The 20,656-nt window shown below is 47.2% G+C and overlaps 1 protein-coding gene across 3 annotated transcripts in view; it reads right to left on the bottom strand.

Annotated features, from left to right (window-relative positions):
• LOC135387849 (uncharacterized) overlaps positions 1-20,656 on the bottom strand; it is a 383,829-nt gene that overhangs the window by 23,975 nt on the left and 339,198 nt on the right. For all 3 annotated transcript variants that reach the window (XM_064617011.1, XM_064617010.1, XM_064617012.1), the window contains 5 exons: positions 11,512-11,637; positions 9,065-9,126; positions 4,685-4,806; positions 3,936-3,974; positions 1,477-1,520 (listed from right to left, as the gene is read on the bottom strand). In XM_064617011.1, coding sequence (XP_064473081.1) covers positions 1,477-1,520; positions 3,936-3,974; positions 4,685-4,806; positions 9,065-9,126; positions 11,512-11,637 — 393 coding nt within the window. The remainder of the gene's footprint in view (positions 1-1,476; positions 1,521-3,935; positions 3,975-4,684; positions 4,807-9,064; positions 9,127-11,511; positions 11,638-20,656) is intronic.

Genomic DNA, 20,656 nt, shown 5'->3' with positions numbered 1-20,656 from the left:
TTCCGTCGGACTGACAGCCACTGCGCTCAAAATTCGTCGCGCGCTACGCTCGGGGTGCTCAGCTCCGTTTATAGGGAGAGTTTGGCCATTAGGAGGAGCCTAACTTGGAGCGCGTCATGCGACGTCACGGCTAAGCCACCTCCCTCGCCGTGCTCTATTGTTGTGCAGTTGTCAGCCGGTCGCCGACGCCATATTGATGCTGATCGTTGTTTACGATGTAAGGAGGGAAGACACGTGCGTACATTGTCCTTCGAAAGCCCTTCGTCCTTGAACTCTTTCAGCTTGGCAACAAAACCCCCCTTATCAGGGGCGGCTGTGGGTCATAAGCCGGTTATTCCTGTAGATTGCATTCATTGCGACAACAAAGCTGACGGACAGCATCAATATGGCGCGCACCAGATGGCTGATAAGCGGATTCTGCTTGGGTTCAGTCTTTTTGGGCGGCGCCACGACGACTCTGACGTCAAAATAGGCTCCACCCACGAGGCGGCAAAATATCAGAGAATGGCCAAACTCTCCCTATAAATGGCTCTGGGGGTGCTCCGAAAAGCATGATGTTCGGCTATTCTTTCCGATGGGATAGCTCCTCAATATCACTCTCAATTATAATGAATTCGAGTAAATTCGGCACGCTATTCACATTGGTGGGGCAAAAAAAGTGACAAATTCACTTGGAAAATTTCAGAGTTCAGTTCGAGAAAATTTACATAATTAAATTTACGTTACATGACATTCACATCAGGAGGTGACAAAAACCTAGTAAGAACAACTGCCGTTGAACGCATGATTCTAGGTGGCGTAGTTTTTTTTTTAAATTATAATTCAATGACACGTTTTCTGGGACACCCTGTATAGAATGCGAGCACTGACGTGTACACTTTTCTCCCTAATTATTAGCGCTGTTTTTATAGTACGTTGTACGTCATCAAGTTTTGTTTATTGGTATTCCGAGGCTTTGTGTTTTCAGTGCTTTCTCTTACGTAAATAGACAAAATATAAAGACGCCGTCAAGTCCACGCAGGAAGTAGTCGGAATAGAATTCAAACGGTTAGGAGAATCTAGTTTTTACTTACTAGCATTTGTGCAGAATTTGCACTGCTCAGATGTCCCGATCAGCTTGTCACCTTGTGAATGAAACTAGATGCACCTAACCGCATGGAATTCACGTTGACGACTTTTTAAAAACGTGTTCTTTACTTCGAGGACTACTGTAGTAGTCCTTGTAGTAGTGGATATTGTCGAGGCTGATCTTTAAGCTTTTTTATCAGATGATTAAACTGACATTTCTCTCTTGGTCATAATGCATACCGTACTGTAGAGTCGCAGTATACAACGTCACATCGTGTACCACAACGTTTACGGAAGAGTAGTGTATCACAATCCTGCTCACAGCACGTCAATACACAGAACGCACGATACATCCTATGTTGGCACAATAATATCGAGGGTACGGAAGTTGAGGGCCGTGTTACCTACCAGCCTGAGTAAAGACCAGGTGTTCTTGCCTTTCCTGTTTGAGTCTGGTTTTGGTTTGAAAGTAGACGAGGACGGGGAGGAGGAGGAGGAGGAGGTACGCGGGGAATGGTGATCGGGATAGGAAGGGGAAAAGGGAAGGAAGTCAAGAATAAAAATAGGGAAGAAAAGAGAGGGAGAGAGAAGCAGGAACGAAACAAGGACGTGACCAGGGGGAAGAAAAGAGGAGAACAGGGAGAATAGGGCAAGGAGAATAGAATGTGGAAAGGAGGAGAGCCAGACCAGGAAGGGGGGAAGGCGACAAGAAGTGAAAAGGAAGGAGAGAAGAGAATGGGGAAGGAAATGGGAAGAAAGACAGAGAAAAAAATATATTACAACATATTAGGGAAGCGTTCTATAAAAGCCGTAAAAGTTACGCCTGTGCTATTGGCTGCTACTGCCAATGCAAAGGTCGTAAAGAGGCGAGTAGTAAATTTGAAGAGCGCCTTCTTGAATAAGAGGAGTCGTTTCTCTGTCTTTACTTCTTCTATTTTATTGCTCCTCCTGGTCCTTGAGTACACATAATTTATTCTGCAAGGAGCCGTCTGGCAAACTTTAGAGGTGACTTCGAAACTACATAAAACGTCAAAAGAAAGCGGTATGTGTAGACTTTGCAGGATACAACTTCCGGTCCGTTTCGCTATCGCAGTGTGCCCTGTAGATTACGGACCTCTCAGATAAGAGTCAGTTTTAGTTCATCGTACGCTATGACCTTTGCGTACGCAAGATATAGCGTGATTTGTTCTGCGCACTGCGCGAAGCTCGCTTCATGTATTCCGCGCGCGCAGAGCTGCCAACGCTATCCCTTACGTACGCGAAGACGATAGCGTACGACTCACTCAAACCAGGGTCGCGGAATGGGGCCACCAATTCCATTCGAATTCCATTCCGAGGAATGGAGATTTGTGATAATTCCATTCCTTTCAATTCCTCGGAATGAAAAGGTACATGGCCAATTCCCACTCCTGGAATGGGCTTGGCAACCCCATTCCGTTCCGTTAACTCCATCAATAAAAGACGAGGGACCGGTAACCGTATACTGGCTAGCCCAGCAGTCACCTGGGCGCCCAGACCATTCCATTCCAATTCCCATTCCGAAAAACTGCCTACTTCCATTCCCATTCCATTCCTTGGACAGTTTCCGCCATTCCATTCCAATTCCATTCCGAGCTGTGATAAATCTGGAATCATTCCGGAATCATTCCAACTCCGGAGTGACAACTCCGCAACCCTGACTCAAACCCTCTATTAGTGAGTTGTAGTTCAACGTACGCTATGGCCTTTGCGTACGTAACGAATAGCGTTGATAGTTCAGCGCACGCGCAAAACTCGAAAGAGAACTTCGCGCACTGCGCAGAACCACCACGCTATCGCTCAGGTACGCGAACGCGATAGCGTACGATGCATTAAAGTGGGACTCCGCAACAAAATCACCACAAAGACTGTGACATAGCAGTAATCCTTCGGGTGTCAGGAACATACATACGAAATATCGCGCTTCCAAAGTGCGCAGATTGTATTCGAACGAATTATTACGAAGTGAGCGCTTCGCCTCTGTGAAGCAAGAGGGCGCTGAAAGCAGCGCTGCTGACGTCATCCCGCATGGAAAAATGCGAGCTTCGTAGCAGACGACAATGCCGGGTGACGTAACAGTATCTTCCTCCGGGCGAACCGCTGTGCGCTTTGCATTTTGGTTTCGGTTTGGTATTGCCATCATTGAAGAATTAATTACTCGCACAAAATGAATGCGAATGTTGTATTCGGTATCAAGGGAGCTTCTGTATGATGCTCACCTAATTTTTTTTCGAATCCTTGCGAAGTCTCCCTTTAAAACCCTCTAATGCCCGGGGACTATATTACGTCGGGACGCAGTACCCATTGATAATCGACGAAGTGTGTCCCATATTTACAAGGACTTAAACTTTTCATAGTGGGAATGAAAGCACCACTACACGGTCTCCAATTACATCTTGTTTCGTATAGAAGCGGCATACCACTTTGTTGCTTCCTACAGTGGCGTTCGATCACGCGCGCGAGGCATAGCTCGGCACGAAACGCCCGATAAACATGTCAGAACCAAACACACTGCAGCAGAACGTAAATTACTCAAACAGGTTCCACGAAACGATTTTTTGCGCTTCGCGTATCAGGCTTTCTTTTTTCCCCAAGAAACGTTTTACTCCTCTCCGCAATGTATGTTCAAGATATCTGCGAGGAAGTCTTGTTCTCAAGCGCTGAACACGCGAGGAAATCGATAAGTGAGAGTCGGTGCGTGTTCTCCCATACTTGCTTCGCTCAAGCCTTCAGCGGGGTTTCGCTAAACGAATGCGTATACCTCCTGAGAAATATTGAAATCGGAGTCGCGTACGTTTTTTAATGTAATCAAAGGAACGCAGAGAAGAGCAGCGTTTTAGGTACTTTACCTTCTGTCACTGCAAGGCACTGGGTTGAGCCGTCAATATCTGTTTAGAAAGGGAAAGAAGTAAATGTAGGAATGAAAGTCGGAAAAAGAGAGACACACGTCAAAGCCACCTTGGGGTCTTTCTTACACCATCTACGCTAATAAAAAAAAAAAAAAAACAAGCAGCGAAGCCTTCTTTATTTTACGCAAGCTTTCGTGTAGGAAGCTACGTAAAAGCTTGGAGAAATAAAGAAAAAGGCTTCACTGCTTGTTTTTCATCAGCACCGTCAGCTTTTTAGGCGGCGACTGCATCCTTGTACTTATATCTACGTTATATCTACGTTAGCAAGAACAAGACCTAGGTGGAGCCTAGATCTAACTTGATCGAAAGTAATGAAAGAGGCGCGGTTTCGACTTCAGCCGCCTACATCTAGACATCCTACGGACTTTACGTTCCTCAGATAGTCAACACAAGGCTCCATCGAGAGCTCGTAAATAATTTCGATCTAATATCTCCGTATTTTTCTTCCTACACCTTACCTAACTACAGAGATTTGATAACGTTGCATGCTGACGAGACAAGAAAGCTCCCTTAGGACACACAAGAATCAATCTATGTTTGAAAAGATTAAATCTTATCCAGATAGGACTGTCTAAGCTCTAGCTAGAGTACCCCAGATTGACAACATAATGCGAAAGAAGTGATCAGGAGTTGTTTTTCAAAGGAAAAAAAAAATGATTTTTTCATGATTTTTTCAAAAACAGACTCACCTAGAAGTGTGTTTCTATGCGTGAGAACTTTACTGTAGACAAGTAGATCGCCCGGGCAGATTTGCATCGGTGGAATAACCACGATGGAGCTGCGTCTCCGGGTCTTCTGTACACCTTGGTCACTGCAAAGGCACAAGACACGTCACGTCTTTACCAGGGGACCAGCGCAGCACAGACAGAGACCAGAGGTAGGAGAGACATTAAGCAAGCGCTCACGGGGAACTACACAAGTTTTATTGTAAACTGTGTATCTGAAACGTTCACAAGAAAACCTGGGACAGCACAGTCACTGGTGGTATTCGAAACCATCATCTCCCAATCTTCAGTATGACCTTGAATCTACAAGCACCCAAGCAGCCCAATGTGCTGAAAGTCGAGTGCAATGGGGGTGGACGGGTAGGTGGAATGCCTTGAACAGACCCGTGAAACTAAAGACCATTGATAGGACACATACCGTCCACCCCCATTGCACTCGACTTTCAGTACATTGTGCTGCTTGGGCAACGACTGAATGCCGTATCCACCCGGCAATAGAGTTTTAGTACATCGTCCGCTATCGCCATTGCGTACGTAGGGGATAGCGTTGGTGGTTCTACGCACTGCGCGAAGCCCTTTTTCTGTTATGGGCGGGCGCAGAGCCATGAACGCTATCCCTTAAGTACACAAAGGCGACGCGTAGCGTAGCGACGATGTACTAAAACGCTCTAATGACGCTAGTGCGCAAGCGATCTGACCAACAGCGTCGTTCAATTCGTAGTATTCTGCACGGTGTCAGCTCTTCTCAATGGCCTTGGAGCGTGTCATACTCTTAAGACAAAGATAGAGAGAGAGAGAGAGAGAGAGAGAGGAGAGAGAGATAGGAGGGGGAGAGGGGATGCCGAAATAGCTTGCCGTTGTTGACCGAACGCGAGTGGGTATCGTCACGCCTATTGCAAGAAAAAAAAAAAAAGGGAAAACAAGAAGGCAAGAAGGAAGCCTTTAAAACAAACCGTGGTGGTGGTGCTAATGAAACAGCTCGGCGTTGTCGGTCTCACAGAGGCGGGCAACGTCACGATTAACGCTCTGGGGGAATGTGCGTCCTGGGCCGACTTCTAAAGGGACTCTTGAAACACAGAGAGGGTGGGGTGGGGTGGGGGTAATGGCAGGAGAGCAGGATCGGCTCGCCGTTATTGACCACACAGAAGTGGGCGTCGTCACGACTATAGCAAAAAGAAAAAAGAAAGAAAACGGAAGAAAGAAGCACGGACGGGTGGAGGATAGAGGATGAAGGGTGGAGATGCGTAGAGGGTGCATGAGTTCGTCGGGGAGGGCAAAGTACCAGATGGATCGTTGAGCAAGACCCGCCTTCTGCAAAAAGAGAACGAGGTTTCTTGCTTTAGCGGAATGTTCGACAGAAGAACCACCGGGGTTAGAGGATGTCCGCTAGAGTGCCCGAGGTGGAGCGAGGGAGATGGGCTTCGCGCGCAGAATGGTACGCTCGGCAGGATGTGTTCGATTGTTTCAGGTTGTTGACAGTCGCCGCAGCAGGCGTCACCCCTAGAGCCGATCTTCAATAGTTGAGAGTTGGTGAACGCAGACCCAGTGCGGAGCCTATGGAGCATGGTCTGTATGCTTCGAGGAAGGTTTTTCATGGGAAGAAGGGGGCGACGATGGTGCATGATGTCCCGTATCCCAGGGTGGCACAGTTCAACAAGCTGCTGTACGGCCATTTGCCTGTCGGTGCCGTCCGGAGTTGGCAAAATATTGCTGCAGCCCAAGTGTACCGAGGAAGCCAGCTGGTCCGCCCTCTCGTTGCCGCCAACACCGACGTGGGACGGGATCCATTGGAAGACGACATCGCCTCCAGTTTGTTTATGCGATCTTCTGATGGTTCGCGCTAGGATGTTGTCACACAAGGGGTTCATCACGTCCCATAGAGCGCTTCTCGAATCTGTGAGTAGGACTGCCCTGGCGAACCCTCGCACCTGGACCGCAGCAGCTGCGTGCAGGAGAGCCAGGAGTTCAGCAGTCGTGGAGGATATCGGGTAACGCGGTGATCTCCCCTGCCAGGCCACGTTCATTGATGGGATGTGGAAGGCACAAGTAGCACTTTTGGTACGGTCGTCAATAGAGCCATCAGTGAATACTAGAGTATGTGAGTGGGTAGACGTCGCTTATAAGGTTCTCAGCCGCCACTCTAGCGACGAGGGGGCTACATTCCCTCTTTTTAGGAATGCCCGGAACGTAGAGCGTTACACCCGGTACAAACTCCCGCCATGGCACCGAAGGTAACCCAGCAGGATGTTGAGGCGATCGCTCACTGTGAGCCAGGGGGCTAGTAGCGTATTCGCTGGCCAAGCGGCCGAGGGACGTGTGTGACCTCAAAGGGAGAGTGCTTGCTCCCGGACGTGGCCAAGTTGTCTAAGTACGGAGCCCCCTAAGCTCGGAATGAATGCTAACAGGCTTTTCTTTGGCTTCCACAGGTAAGTCTGGGTAATTCCACACACAGAAACACAGAATTTCACCGCATAGCATGCTCTGAGCCAACCACCAGCCCGAACGACATCGTAGGACTGCGGATAATTTTGACCACGTGGGGTTCTTTTGACGCGCGCCGGAAATCTCCGAGAAACAAACTACAAAGTGAAGCGATTGGCCTATAGTTAAATCTGTGGTATGGTTGGCCTCCACTGTGCTACGTGGTGAAGTCCTGTTTTAAGAGTGCTGGCTATGCAACCTGTGGAAGTGCTCTAGTGGAAGGAGGGTGGCAGAGGGAAGGGTGGAGCTTGTCGGACGGTTTAGCTGATCCCTCTCCATCTCTGTGACACCTCGTCTGGTTGTTACATTTGCATACACGATTGCGCTGCATTAAAACGTTTGTGGCACTACGTACAAAGGTATCCCCGAAAATTGTACACGGTATAGTTATTATATGCATCGATGTGAACTTGCATTTCAAATTTTACAGCCAAGGAGGGTATCTCGGGCGAATTAAGTCACGTGCTTACCAGTACCAATGAGAATGGCCATAGCTCCTGCTCCTCTGACGTCAGAGCAGGACGCCGAAGCTTGCTGCAGGGAAGGACGCTTGTGCACATGACGTCACGCGCAGCCTTTGAGCGCCTTGGAGCCACGTGACATGGGAAGACATGGAGATGTGTCACAGGCGTCTTACTGCGGGCCGAATGCAGCAGCAGTGTTTGTTTTTGCAATTTCCTCTCGTAATAACACGCAGTCCGCAACAGTTCACGGCATACCCTCCTGCTGTGACTCCAGTGCGGCAATATGTTTTCCAATGTCACGTGACCAAACGTGACGTCACCGCACAAGCAGGTCTCGACAAAAGTTTACGGAACACGCGAGCGGCGTACTTTTCCTTCAGTGTGACACCCTAGCAGCAGGCGGAAGCAGGCGAGTGTACTGTTTCGGAGGTGTCGAAGAGCACGTTGTTGGCGACACAACCGCGATTGGTTCCGCTCCGCGGGCACATCCAGCGACACCGGAACTACCTCCCACCCCTCCGAAGCAGTGAGCTCTGCCGAAAGAGTACTTCGCTCGTGTGTTCTTTTGTCCAATCCTGTGCGACGCATGCGCAATGCAATGACCTCTATCGAAGCGTCGCAACCCCCTATAAAACAGTTATTTTTCATTGTGGGTCATTGTGTTGCGTCATGTTGAAGAAAATGAAAACTTGGTCTGCTATAGCGCGAACGTTGCGAATATTCCTCGACGTCGTTCTCTGTGCTTTTGTCGTCGGCTCTACGAAAGAGCATTGCTGAGGTCAGTAGCGAGTGCCCCAAGGACTACCGCAGCTACTGAGGACACAACTCGTCAAAGATCGTGCAACTGGGACCTGGTTCAGACCTAGGTCAGACCTGGGACCTAGTTCTCTCGCTCGATATTCTTATGGCGAATTCGAGTGGTCATTTCGTAGCAACTTTTTTTTTGCCGAATCTCGAGCAGTCATGTTCGCTTGGTCAAAATAAAGCAATCCCGCATGTTCGCGTGGCGCTTTCCGAGCACTCGGAATTTGCCAGCTAGCCCTTTTTTTTTGTGCCCGGTCTCAAAACGATCGAGCAGCGGATTGCTCAACTATATCCGGTGTCGTCACGTCCGCACTGCAACGGTGGCGAGTGCCCTCATTGGCCAGCCATTGTTGAAATCACGTGGTTTAGCAGACGACCGAACTCGAAGACGGGCGACCGCGACGCCCCTAGCGTGATCCAAGTAACTAAAACCGCTAGATTCCTAGCACTCATGTTCGGGTGGCAACGGTCACGTGATCCAGGTCGGTCGCCGACCTAGCAATTTCCGAGCGCTCGGTCGTGTTGCTACAAAATGACCACCCGAATTCGCTATTAGAATAAAATTCATTTGCGAGGCTTCATCTGTATGACTTACTGTGAAACACTTCCTTGACTAGTAGCGTCTTCGTTCGAACTCTCGTAGCCGTCTGTCAGCATCTGGAAGATGTCAAATTTGCAAACGGTACCATCTGGGAGCCACACAATAAACAACGACGCATGACACTGATGGACCATCTTTTCGTTCAGGGATGATGAATAGATCCCATCAGTTATTTATAGAAGCACGAAAGAAGACGGAGCAGAGCTACTGGGACAACGATGCCTGCCCGTAGGGTTAGTATATGTACGATGTGCCTTCGGGGCAATACTCGATTTTTACGTCCCGATTTGCAAAATCGTTACTTCGAGTAAAGCCTCGGAAAAACGGAAAACCATTAAATACGTGCTCCGCACACATTTACTTTCTCTTTCGCAGAAAAAAAAAAACTAAATAAATAAAGAAATGAAAAAATCGCTCTTTATCGTGATATTACTAAGTTTTAGAGTCGGTGTCACAGCTTCTAACGTAACACCCAATTCTTACCCCCGAATTAAAAAAGAAAACCTAAAACAACAACAACAACAAATAAAAATAAAATAAAACCGGAAGGGTGTACGCCTACTTGCGCGACATTTTGGAACTCAGTTTTGAACCCAGTTGGAATCCAGTTTGGAACTACATTTTTGAACTACCCTTTCCTCTTGCCGGTTCAATTCAATCTAATTAAAGGTACAAGTTGCTCCACGCCGTCGTCCACGCGAGGGACGTTAAACACGGTGTGCCGCGTGCTGAGCTTTCGGTGCACGTTAAAGAACCCTCAGGTGGGCAAAATTAAACCACACACCGACCACTGTGGCGTAACTCACGGTCATACAGTTGTCTCGTGACGTAAAGTCACCAATTATCATTACCAATCTAATTAAATTGCATTCGTGTGGTATATTGCGCCATTCTTTCATATCTCACGACCGCTGAGGTGACACCCAAATGTTTCTTTTTTGTTTGTTTTTTTTTACGTTTTCCGCTGCGGCGTGTTCTGCAACGAATAAAATGAGCTCCAGCGAAAGAATGACTTGTGTAGGTGACCTACAGAGCGTGAGCAAGGCCTCTGTTCCGCGCATCTTTAAAAAAAAAAATCCTCCACTAATGAAAAGAGCGTATTGGAGAACGAGGGAACGTCGTGACGTAACGTGGTCCCCGGGCACGTGACTCGTGACGTAGAGCGTCACAGCTCAAACAGGTGTTGATTACGTAACGCCGCTGCGCAAAGCATGCTTGTGGGCACATATCAACCTTATCAGCCTTTTCGGCCTATCAGCCGACGAGTTTTTCCCGCTTCTTGCCCACCATAGCAAAATATAACCTCGAACCAGTCTTCTCGTGACGTCACATGCTTGTAAACAAAGATGACCCTCTGTTTACAAACATGTGGCGTCCCGAGAAGACCGGTTCGAGGTTATATTTTGCTCTGGTTGGCAAGAAGCGGGAAAAACGCGTCTGCTGATAGGCCGAAAAGGCTGATAAGGTTGATAGGCGCCCACCAGCATGCTTTGCGTGGCGGCGAAACGTAATCGATGACGTAGGGGCGCAGGTCGTCTATACACAGCTTTCCAGCCAGCCTCACACCCAGCGCATTCGCACCCAGCACACTCCAGCAAGGAGGAAAGCGATGCCAGGGAGGAAGCACACGACACGTGTGCTTTCCTTCTCTCTGGCATGGGCAGTAAACAGTTTTCAACGTGCTCCCCCGGCTAGACGGCGCTGCGCTTTCAATATGGCGGCGTCCACGGGAAAACTGTGTATAGACGACCTGCGCCCCTACGTCATTGATTACGTAACGCCACCACGCAAAGCATGCTGGTGGGCACTATCTGCTTTATCAGCCTATCAGCCGACGTGTTTTTCCCACTTCTGGCCCACCACAGCAAAATATAACCTCGAACCGGTCTTCTCATGACGTCACGTGTTTGTAAACAGAGGGTCGTCTATAAGCGTCGCGTGAGCAGAGAAGAGGAAGAAAAAAAAAAGGCACGGGGACTTCCCTACGTCACGCGAGGATCCTGTCGGCCGTCCGCGGCTCTACGACTGTCTTTGTAAATTTGATTTCGCTGTTATAATACACCGCAAAGTGGAAATATTTTGCATGGTTGCTCCTGATGGACACGAATGGTTAACGAATATGAGAAAGCGTTTCGAGCATCGTTAAATGTCACCTCATTGCTCACAAGAGAGACGGGATACTTGATGACAATCATTGCGGCTTAATGTGGAGTTCCGAGACGAGACGAGAGGCGACGCCACAGCGGTCGGTTCGTCGACTCACATTGTCCACATGCGTGCTACAGGTTTAAAATCACGAAAAAATATATATATATAATTCGTTTACTGTACACACGATTCGGCGCACCGAGGTGTTCTGGGGCAGAAGGTCATGTAGGCTCTTTTTCTTTTTTTTTTATTCTGATGACACCATCACGGACCACAATGACGTCATACCGTACCTTCGGAGGCACCAGGGCTCGTCTCCTTTGAAGGGCAGACGCCGGAGGTTCGACGAATTCGTCCTGTTCGTCTTCGTCTTCGGCTTTGTTTGATAACTTCTTGAAGACCAGATTATTTTCCTGTTCCTGAAAATAGAGTTGGCCGTTAAAGAAGGCCGCGGATTCAGGACAAACGTCCGTAGCACCTGACCACCCAACACTATTGAGTATTGATACAGCAGCGGGTGGGGTGGTCTAGTAGCTTGAGGTCGGCAATACGTTTTGCGATTACAGCGCGAATCGAAGGTATATCTCTGCAAGGGTGGTTAAAGGCACGTTGAATATGCCAGCTCTGTGTCGCTCGTGTTAACGATGTTATTTGTACCGGTTCCATGGCAGAAAAAAAAAGAAGATGTAGTAGTTACTCATAATGTGTGCCTTCGTCATGTCCGAGGGCAAATTTGTCGGCGGCGGCGTCACGCCGATCTGCTTCTATCGGCGTGACCCTTCTCCGCCCCCGTCCCGGTTCTGTAAGTGTTATGTAAAAGTGCGGCGTGAATACGATGCCGTCGTTTTATAGTCTTACAAGCACTAAGTTTTGAAGCTTTTAAGTACAAATTATTGACAGCATGCTCTGAATGGACGACTGTTTGAAAAAGCAGAGTTATATTTTGGATTTAACCAATACAAAGAACGTGTACGGGCTCTTGTACGGCCTCTCGCCACGGCTAGCTCTTGCAGTATCGGCGGCGGCGCATCGGCGTGGCGGCATACACCTCTAGTCTATACTATGACGCCTGCTGACGCATGGTGGAGTGGCGTTTGCGCGGCGCAACCGGTCTTCTATGGCAGGCTGCGTTACCTTCCTCGTGCTTCTGTTTATACTATGTCATAAACCAGCGTAACTGAGTGGCATGCATCACCATTAACGATGTCCGTGCGCAGGGATTCTGGTATAGCGTGTGCGGGCAGAGTAGAACTCCGCGCGAAGCATGCTCACCGCTGCTGCCAGAGCACGCTGGTCCACGCAATACATTCTCTTGCGTCCGAGTATAAACGCTCAGCGACAGCTCGCGCTGTCTTGACAGAACGCTCGTTTGCGTGTGTTCGTCGGCGAAGTCGACAGCCCAAGAAAAATACCGGAATATGGAAACCAAAAATGGATAGGAAAGAGCGTGTTTCATTCTTCAGATTTACTGAACCAAATCTGGAAGCTCTATATGTTCGACGCAACTTTTAAACACTCCACACATCGTCAAATTTCGAAGCCTGCCAGCCTGCAGTATCTTCCACGGGGCGGAAGAAATGCTGTACTTTATCTTGGATAACCCTGTCGTAACCCTTGGATAAGCAGAGTATTTTCATCGAAGCGAAAGCCTCGAGGTCAGGATGTCTCGATCAGAGCCTGTTCCTCTATATACTTGGATAGTACTGTACTTCTAACCAATACAAGAATAGTCTTCGCTCGAAGTATCCCGACGTGGCGCTTTCGTTTCGATCTACCATCTTTGGATCGCTGGCTTCTCCACTTTTCGACGGAGCATTTGATGCTGCTCGAATACCATTCCGTACGTGCAGTGGTAAGAATTTTCGTAGCCATATCGCTGTGAGTTTGGAATAATATATACGCTATACTAATATCTTTCACACTGATGGACGATAATTTGCAATAAAAATCTTAATTCATGGGCCATCACAGTATATAGACCGTTTACAGCAGAGTTATCTGGGCGCCGCCATCTTAGCGCACGTGACCTTGCGCGCCACTGCTTGCCTTCTCTTTCGACTGCCTGTTGGCACGACGTACGTAGTTACGGCGGTGCAACCCAGAGACGCTTTCTCCAATTATAAATTTTTTTTGCAATGAATTCCGGATGGAAGGATGACACGAGACGTCACTTGTTTGTAAACAGGGAGACGTCATCGGTCGTCGTTCTCCACCTTGTTACACCCCTGAAGGCGAGTCGAGAGTGAACGAGCGCGGCTGTGTTTGTGTACGTTAAAAAAAAAACATAAAAAAAAAACTCGTGTCCGTGTTGAAAAAAAAAAAAAAAAGAAAACTGCCTGCATCAGAACCTTTTATGCTGTTCGGCAAATTGACACATATACTTTCATCAGATGTCTTAAACTGAAAATATTTTGGATGACCCTGTGTACTCCGCTGCGTGTCCACCTCTTCGTTTTACCTTCCTCAGACGCAACGAGATGTCACCCTCTTTAAGTTCAGACCAGCTTGATTGCTTCATCCTATACTATACGTTCTTGAATTCTCTACATTCGGTTCTATTGTCGAGTCGAATACGGAATCCTATACTATATTCGAATTTCGAATCGAGTCATCAGCCCTCAGCTCCGCTCGGTTCTCTCAGGCCAGCTATTTGCAATAAACTGTATTATACTTCTTTTGAACATGGATCTTTTCGTGTGGCTTCAGCAATCCGCTTCGTGCAAACCGAATATATTCGACCCGCTCCGAAGTTGCATACGTAACGCCGAGAACGGCTAAAGTGAGGTCATAAAACAGAGCGAGCACCATACTTCATATTCTGATCCGCATGAATATACCGCATATTCACGCTGTCGACATGCTTATATGCGTACATGTGCTGCATTTGTATCCGATCCGGTTACAAAACCTATTCGCTTCGTATTCCAGTCGGTTTTATAAGAATTCGCTTTGTATTCGATTTGGCTATGCATCTACTCGCTTCGGTTTTAAAGCAAATTAAGTAGAAACAATAAAAATATCGGGGCACCCGCAAGCCCCTATCATTGCATAAGGACCTACAGCAGTAAAGAAACACAGAAAAAGAAAAGTTCCACACAGTGTATGACCCCCCACAATACGTCATTACTTTTATGCGAGTCGCCTGCGACTCCGAAACTTTCCCGTGTTTGTCTTTCACGTTGTGCTTCTGAAACATTGGAGAGAGTCCATCGTCAGCTTTGCTCTCCTTCGGCTGTTTACATTATGAGAAGGAAAAAGAAAAAAGGACGGAAGAATAAAACTCAATTAAGAGATTAGCGGAGAAAGGGCGAGACGGTAAAAAAAAAAAGAAAAAAAAAAGAACGTCTCAGTGTGGAAAGAGAAGCCAAAACGAAAGGAGCTCGTCTCGAAATAGATGGGTATCGTGAAAAATTCAGAGCCCACTTTCCAGTGGGAAGGACAGCCGAAGTACATTTATCTCGAAGGCGAGGTTAGCTATTAAGTGCCACGAACGTCCCCTGGGGGGCTGTTTGGCGAATCTTTAGTGTACTTTGATGCCTGCCCTTAAAACTCTTTCTCCCCCTCTTTGGCTCTTTCTTTCTTTCTTCCAAGATTAGATGAAGAAGGGGGTCAACGCCCATTTTAATACGAATATTTAAGCGGGCTACTTTGCATGAGGTACATGTATGATATATTGTCTTTACTTCTCTTTAGTTCGCGTCAGGACCGCCAAACTACGCTTGACTTATTAAGACTGGCATATAGACGTGTGCAGATGGAGAGAGGACACAAGAAAGGAGAAGGCAGGGTTAGTATGCCTCATGGGCCCACTTCGGGGGCTGCCTGTGCCAACATCGGCATGAAAGGGCTATCGGAAAACCCAGGGGAAACATCAGAGAGCACAGCCGGTGGTGGAATTCAACCACGCGACGTCTAGGTTTGTAGCGCCTCCTTTAAATTACCACCAACGTACGAGTACGCGCTTGCAAAAAAATGGACGCAACATTTGCTTTGTGGGTATATGAATTTTTTTTTATAACAATAGCACAATCATCGGTACAGCAAAAAAGTTGAGTATGATATCATACAGCGTGTTGCACGAGAGAGTCTCAAACTCAAACAGGCGTTTTTTTTTTTTCATGAGTGTACCTCATTAATTGCGCTAATTATCTTAATTGAACTCGAAATTTTGCGAATAAAAGGTAACTTTTTTTTTGTTAACTAGAAAGTTCGTGGCCACCACATGCTATATTCCAAGCGTAACTTAAAAGTTCCTTCAACTATTCGCGTTTTGCATGACCTGTAGGTGGCGCGTCTAAACTCCAACATGGCGGACGTATCCGGGTTGTCGCTCAGTTTCGATTTTGAGAGTTCTGAACTGCAATTTCGATTCTCGATGCGTTGAAGGCGAAAGAGTATCAAACGCTGCTCATATACACTTCTGGCAGGCGTAACCGGGTTGTTCAAAGAGAAGGCTATATAGTTGTGGCGGATTACTTGCGAAGTTCCGGCGTGTTTGATCAATTGACCACACTTCGTGAAAGTGAATTCCACGTTTACCGCACTCTAAGAAAAAAAGGAGTAAAACGGGGAGTAATTGCAGCTTCTACTCCCCTAGTCTGCAATTACTCCCCATTTTACTCCCCTAACCCAACATTTAGTCCCGACATTTACTCCCCAGGACTGCAAATTGTCACTAAACTTCGCGAATGGTCTCCTGAGTGCAACAGTCACCGTAAATATGTGCCCTTGGTCAATTTGAAGGGCATAAGGCTGTATAACTCAGACAACGTAGCAATTTTCCTGCCACACAGAGTAAGAAACAGTTAGCGCATCTTTCTTCGCAAATTGTGCCCTAGTATGGCGCAAGATTTTATGTCACTCGATATATCACGGTTGACGGTTTGCTTCAAAGTGTTTTCATGCTTGCGCACCAATTATGTACCTGGGGCTCTTACGACAGCGCGTGAAATGCGGTCTTCACTCTGTGACATTCATTTACTCCCGTGCATTTACTCCCGAAAGGGACTATTTTTTGTGGCAATGCAATTACTCCCCAAAAGGAGTAAAAGTACTCCTTTTTTTCTTAGAGTGCGGTGGCGAGGCCGGAATAGCAAGCAGCGAGTGTCCTGCGCCGCAGGAATGTGAGAGACATGCAAGTACGCGACAGTTGTTCTGCTGCTCTCTAACAGGAAAGATCTCCTAAGTGTGTAGCGCGTGTACGTATGTAGTTTAAAATTTACAGGGTAACGTTGCGACAGCCGTGTGTCACTGGTGCGCATGTTTTTGGGAAACTTTAACGAAACGTCGCATTCTTTCTGCGTTCTTTCCTAAGTGATTTGACGCGCTGGTTCAAATGAACATTTACAAAACTGACTAGGTATATACGATGAAAGATGAAAGTCACTGAAAAGGTTAGCCAGCCGTAGGGATCGAACCCACATCTTCTGGATTACCGCTACAGCTGGCTAACCTTTTCAGTGACTTTCATCTTTCATCGTTGATTTCTTAGGCAATTTGAGGCTTTGTTTGTATCTGTCCCTTCTATGTTGTCCCAGCCTCAGAACATCAGTTTCTCTCTTGTTCAATAGGTATATACGTTTTCGCGCTATCCCTTAAGCTTTTTTACACATAATGGCTACTCAATTTTGCAACAAATTTGTTTTGTTTTGCCTAGACAAGGTGTTGCTTCCCTTCCTGATGTGAGCTGCACAGATCCTGTGTGTGCTTGAAAAAAAAAAAGTTCATCAGATATGTAGCAAATACAGCTCCAGGCAATTCTGCCACACACAAGCATTGCTGATATAACAGTTTGAGTCGCTCATTCCATCTCTTCCGATGATGCGTCAAAGTATAGGCGGCATCCCATGTGTGGAAAGAAGAAAACGCGAAAAGACAAACTGCTGTCCCTTCGCCGCGCAGTGTCGCATTGTGGGAAGAGAACAAAAGTCGTTTGGTTTCGTTTGCTGGCTGTTGTGTGCAGCACTATTTCCTTCATCCATGATTTGAACAGCAAAATACGGGTGCAGCTCGGCGACCCATTACGAAAAGCAGCAACTTCTCCGCAAGTGAACGCGGGGTACGGTGGCCCTGCGAACCTGGATCGGCTAGGCCCGAGTTTCACCGCTGTGCGGCGTCCATTTGGCAGAAAACGCGAATTCCCCAATTATTTGACATCGAAAAAACTTGCCACCTTTGCAAGCGCGCTTTCAGATTTCGCAGTGCCGGGACTATCGGTTCGGCACGGCCCGAAGACACTCCCACTGCGAATGGAAACAGCACGAGAAAAACGAAAACAAAAAAGGGAGGAGGTCCGGGACCGGGAGCAATCTCATAAACCGATGAACCGAGTTCATCTCAACAGATAAAAGGAACCAAACAAAAAAAGGAGGCAGCAAGGAGGGGGTAGACCTGGCTTCTTGAGTTACAGCTGGTGATTGGAAGACAGAGGAAGGGGGGGGGGGGGGGGGCGTACGCCTTTTTGTGTCAATTTTCATATATCCAAATTGCCACAAAAAGGCGTACACCCCTCTCTATCTTCGCATCAGAAGCGATATAACCCTATCATTCGTGGCAATGGTTTGCGCACAGCGTGCTATGCGGTAAAGTTCAGTTTTTAGAGTGTGTTTTCTGTGTTGTCCTTTCCTCCTTCCCATACTTTAGGAGGGGGGTTGGGGGTGCGGTGAGGGGACAACTTGTCCGAGCGCGCGCCTTGACGAGCGGCGGTTTTTCTGGCAGTTGTTACGTGTTTTCGGGTGTCAAATTTTTGTGGAAATATTGCGAAAGATCCCGCATTTGTGACTGTAATGGTGTGTTGTAGACATGGGCTTTCTGGTTAGCGCAAGAAAAAGTTACCTTTACTTGGCAATTTTTTAATTAGACTAATTAATGAGATACACTCATAGAAAACACCTGTTTGGGTAGCAAAAACCTTCGCAAGTGTCTTGCAGAAGATTTCTAATTTTTATCTCGCGGAGATTTTTTTTTTTTTTTTAGTAATCAGGGATCACGCTCTCGTGCAACGCCCTGTTTACCGCAAATAAGTTTATAAAGTATGCGAAACCAAATGCGGAGAGCGAAATCAATACACCTACGGCGCCAAAACGAGATAAGTTGTACAAAATAAAACCGTACGCACAATTTACAATTCGGCTCCTCTTGTTGTGTCTATAAATTATAACTTACAAGAAATAGGCACAAGAACAATCCGAGCGAGGAGGGAATAACTGATGCAGTCGAGGCCCCTTGGCAACACTTGTAGAAATTAGATTGTGGACACAGAAGAAACGAGATCATGTACGTGTACCCGAGCATGTACGAGCTGTAAGGCCCACTGGGAACAGCGCCTTTGACGTCCGATGCCGTCGACAGGCAATGGACGAGAGAGAAAGAAAGAAAGAAAGAAAGAGAGAGAGAGAGAGAGAGAAAGAAAGAGAGAGAGAGAGAGAGAGAGAGAGAGAGAGAGAGAGAGAGAGAGAAGGAATTCCGTCGAAGTAATCAGAGTAGCGGGAACGGAATCATCATGTTTGCCTGGTAACGTGACAGAAAGGCCACGCGTTCAGGAAGAGAGGAAAAAGAAAAAGAGCAAGAAAGAAAGATACCTAGCTCAAGGGAAATCAGCCCAGAAAAAAAGAAAAAGAAGAAAGAAAGACGAGTACCAAAATAAAATTAAAAAGTGGAAGGTAGACAGGGAGTCGGAAACAAAAAGGGTATAAAGAGACGCGAGAGAATGAAAGCAGACGACAGGTGCAGAAGGTAGCAGTAGCAGACGACAGACGGACACGAAGTTCGCTTAATGCCGCGTGTAGAGGGCAGCACTTCACGCGTAAAGGCAAAATTTGCTTCTCTGACTGAGACTAATGTTTTGTACCGAGTGAAACGCTGGTAATTGAACGACGCCCGCGAGTGTTTGGGCAGGATCGATATTTACTCGGTCGATATCAAATTTACCCCGCCGATATGCGAGCCTGAAAAATTACGTATTCATGTTCTCGTATAGCCTATATAGGGACAAACAGGGAGAATCTGTTCAACTAGTATGCATATTACAACAGCAGTCGATACATAACAGTACCCAGGAGTTAGGTTGGGATTTTATGTCCTTCGAATTTACACGTGCACATACGTTGAAATAATATCTCTATTTTTCACGTACTGTATATGGAGTAACGATCTACACTTCCATCAAAAGCATTTCATTCAGCCAACATCTCCAATACACACCCGCCGGATATTTAACTGATTTGCGACCTCATTAATCAACTATTGTACCTGTGTTAGTCGACTATATATATTGGCCTGTGTTTTCTGTCAGTAGTCATTTGCAATAGAGGCCCGGAGTATAGTCGTCCTAACGGAATTCACCGCAGTTTACTGAGACGATTGCTGCCATTTTTCAAAGTCGCTGCACATGTCTATCGTATCTTGCGGTTACTGTTGCCTGTTACACTTCGTGACCAGTAGCAGGGCTGCCTTTCCTGTATTTCTTGTCAGCACCGCGAAACTGTGGTTATGAGCGTCGTATAGACCAGTGTTTCCCAAACTTTTGGCGGTGACGGACCCCCGGAAGCGATGAGAACCAATTCACGGACCCCCCCCCCCCCCCCCCCCACACACACACACACACCGTCACAGCCAGTGCATAACCAGCAACCTCGTCAGCTGCTGCGTGCTTTCGATACAGCTTCAGAAACGATTCCGGACTGGTTTCTTCTGCTTGTTTGTATGTGTATGACGCGGACAAACGTGCATTGCAGGACTTTTCTATCAGAAATTAGAAGCTAGCCGTTGAAGCATGCTTGTAGCAATTTTGGAAGTTCTGGGTGTTTGGAAATCGGGCAGCATCTACGAGCGCGTGTTTGTGCACTCTTAAAAATGATGGTGGTGATGGTGATGGTGAATTTTGTGCCCATTATGCACGGCACAAAATAGGCCCCTCCTCCCGTTTTCAACAAATCTAGGGCGAGAACGTTGTCATTCGGGATGATGGTTGGCTAGGAGCAGTGCTATGTGGTGAAGTTCATTTTTAAGAGTGTGGGGACGAAAATCCTCACTGAAATGTGAGCGACGGTCGTGGACCCCCACGGACACTCTCGCGGACCCCCAGGGGTCTGCGGACCACACTTTGGGAAACACTGGTATAGACGTGGACAAAAGAAGCATCAAAAGAAAGGAAAGAGCACAGACGGAAGGAATGGGAGACAGGGGTGTTAGTACGCGTCCTGAGCCGACTTCAGGGGCCCACACTCATCTGGGAAGCCTGCAGGGAAATCCCAGGGCAAAAAAAGTGGTAGGGTTGGAACCACAAACGGGGATGGGTGCGTTATATCAGGGGGAATATGTTTATTAAGAAAAAAGAAAGGAAAGGTCAGCCAGACGGACGTCAGCTTGCTGTTCCAAAAAAAAAAAAGGAAAATGGTGGACGAAAAAGTAAAGAAAAAGAAGAAAAGGAAATGGGAA

Source organism: Ornithodoros turicata, chromosome 3, assembly GCF_037126465.1.
Source record: "Ornithodoros turicata isolate Travis chromosome 3, ASM3712646v1, whole genome shotgun sequence".
NCBI lineage: Eukaryota > Metazoa > Arthropoda > Arachnida > Ixodida > Argasidae > Ornithodoros > Ornithodoros turicata.
This window is presented reverse-complemented; position numbering and strand designations above follow the sequence as displayed.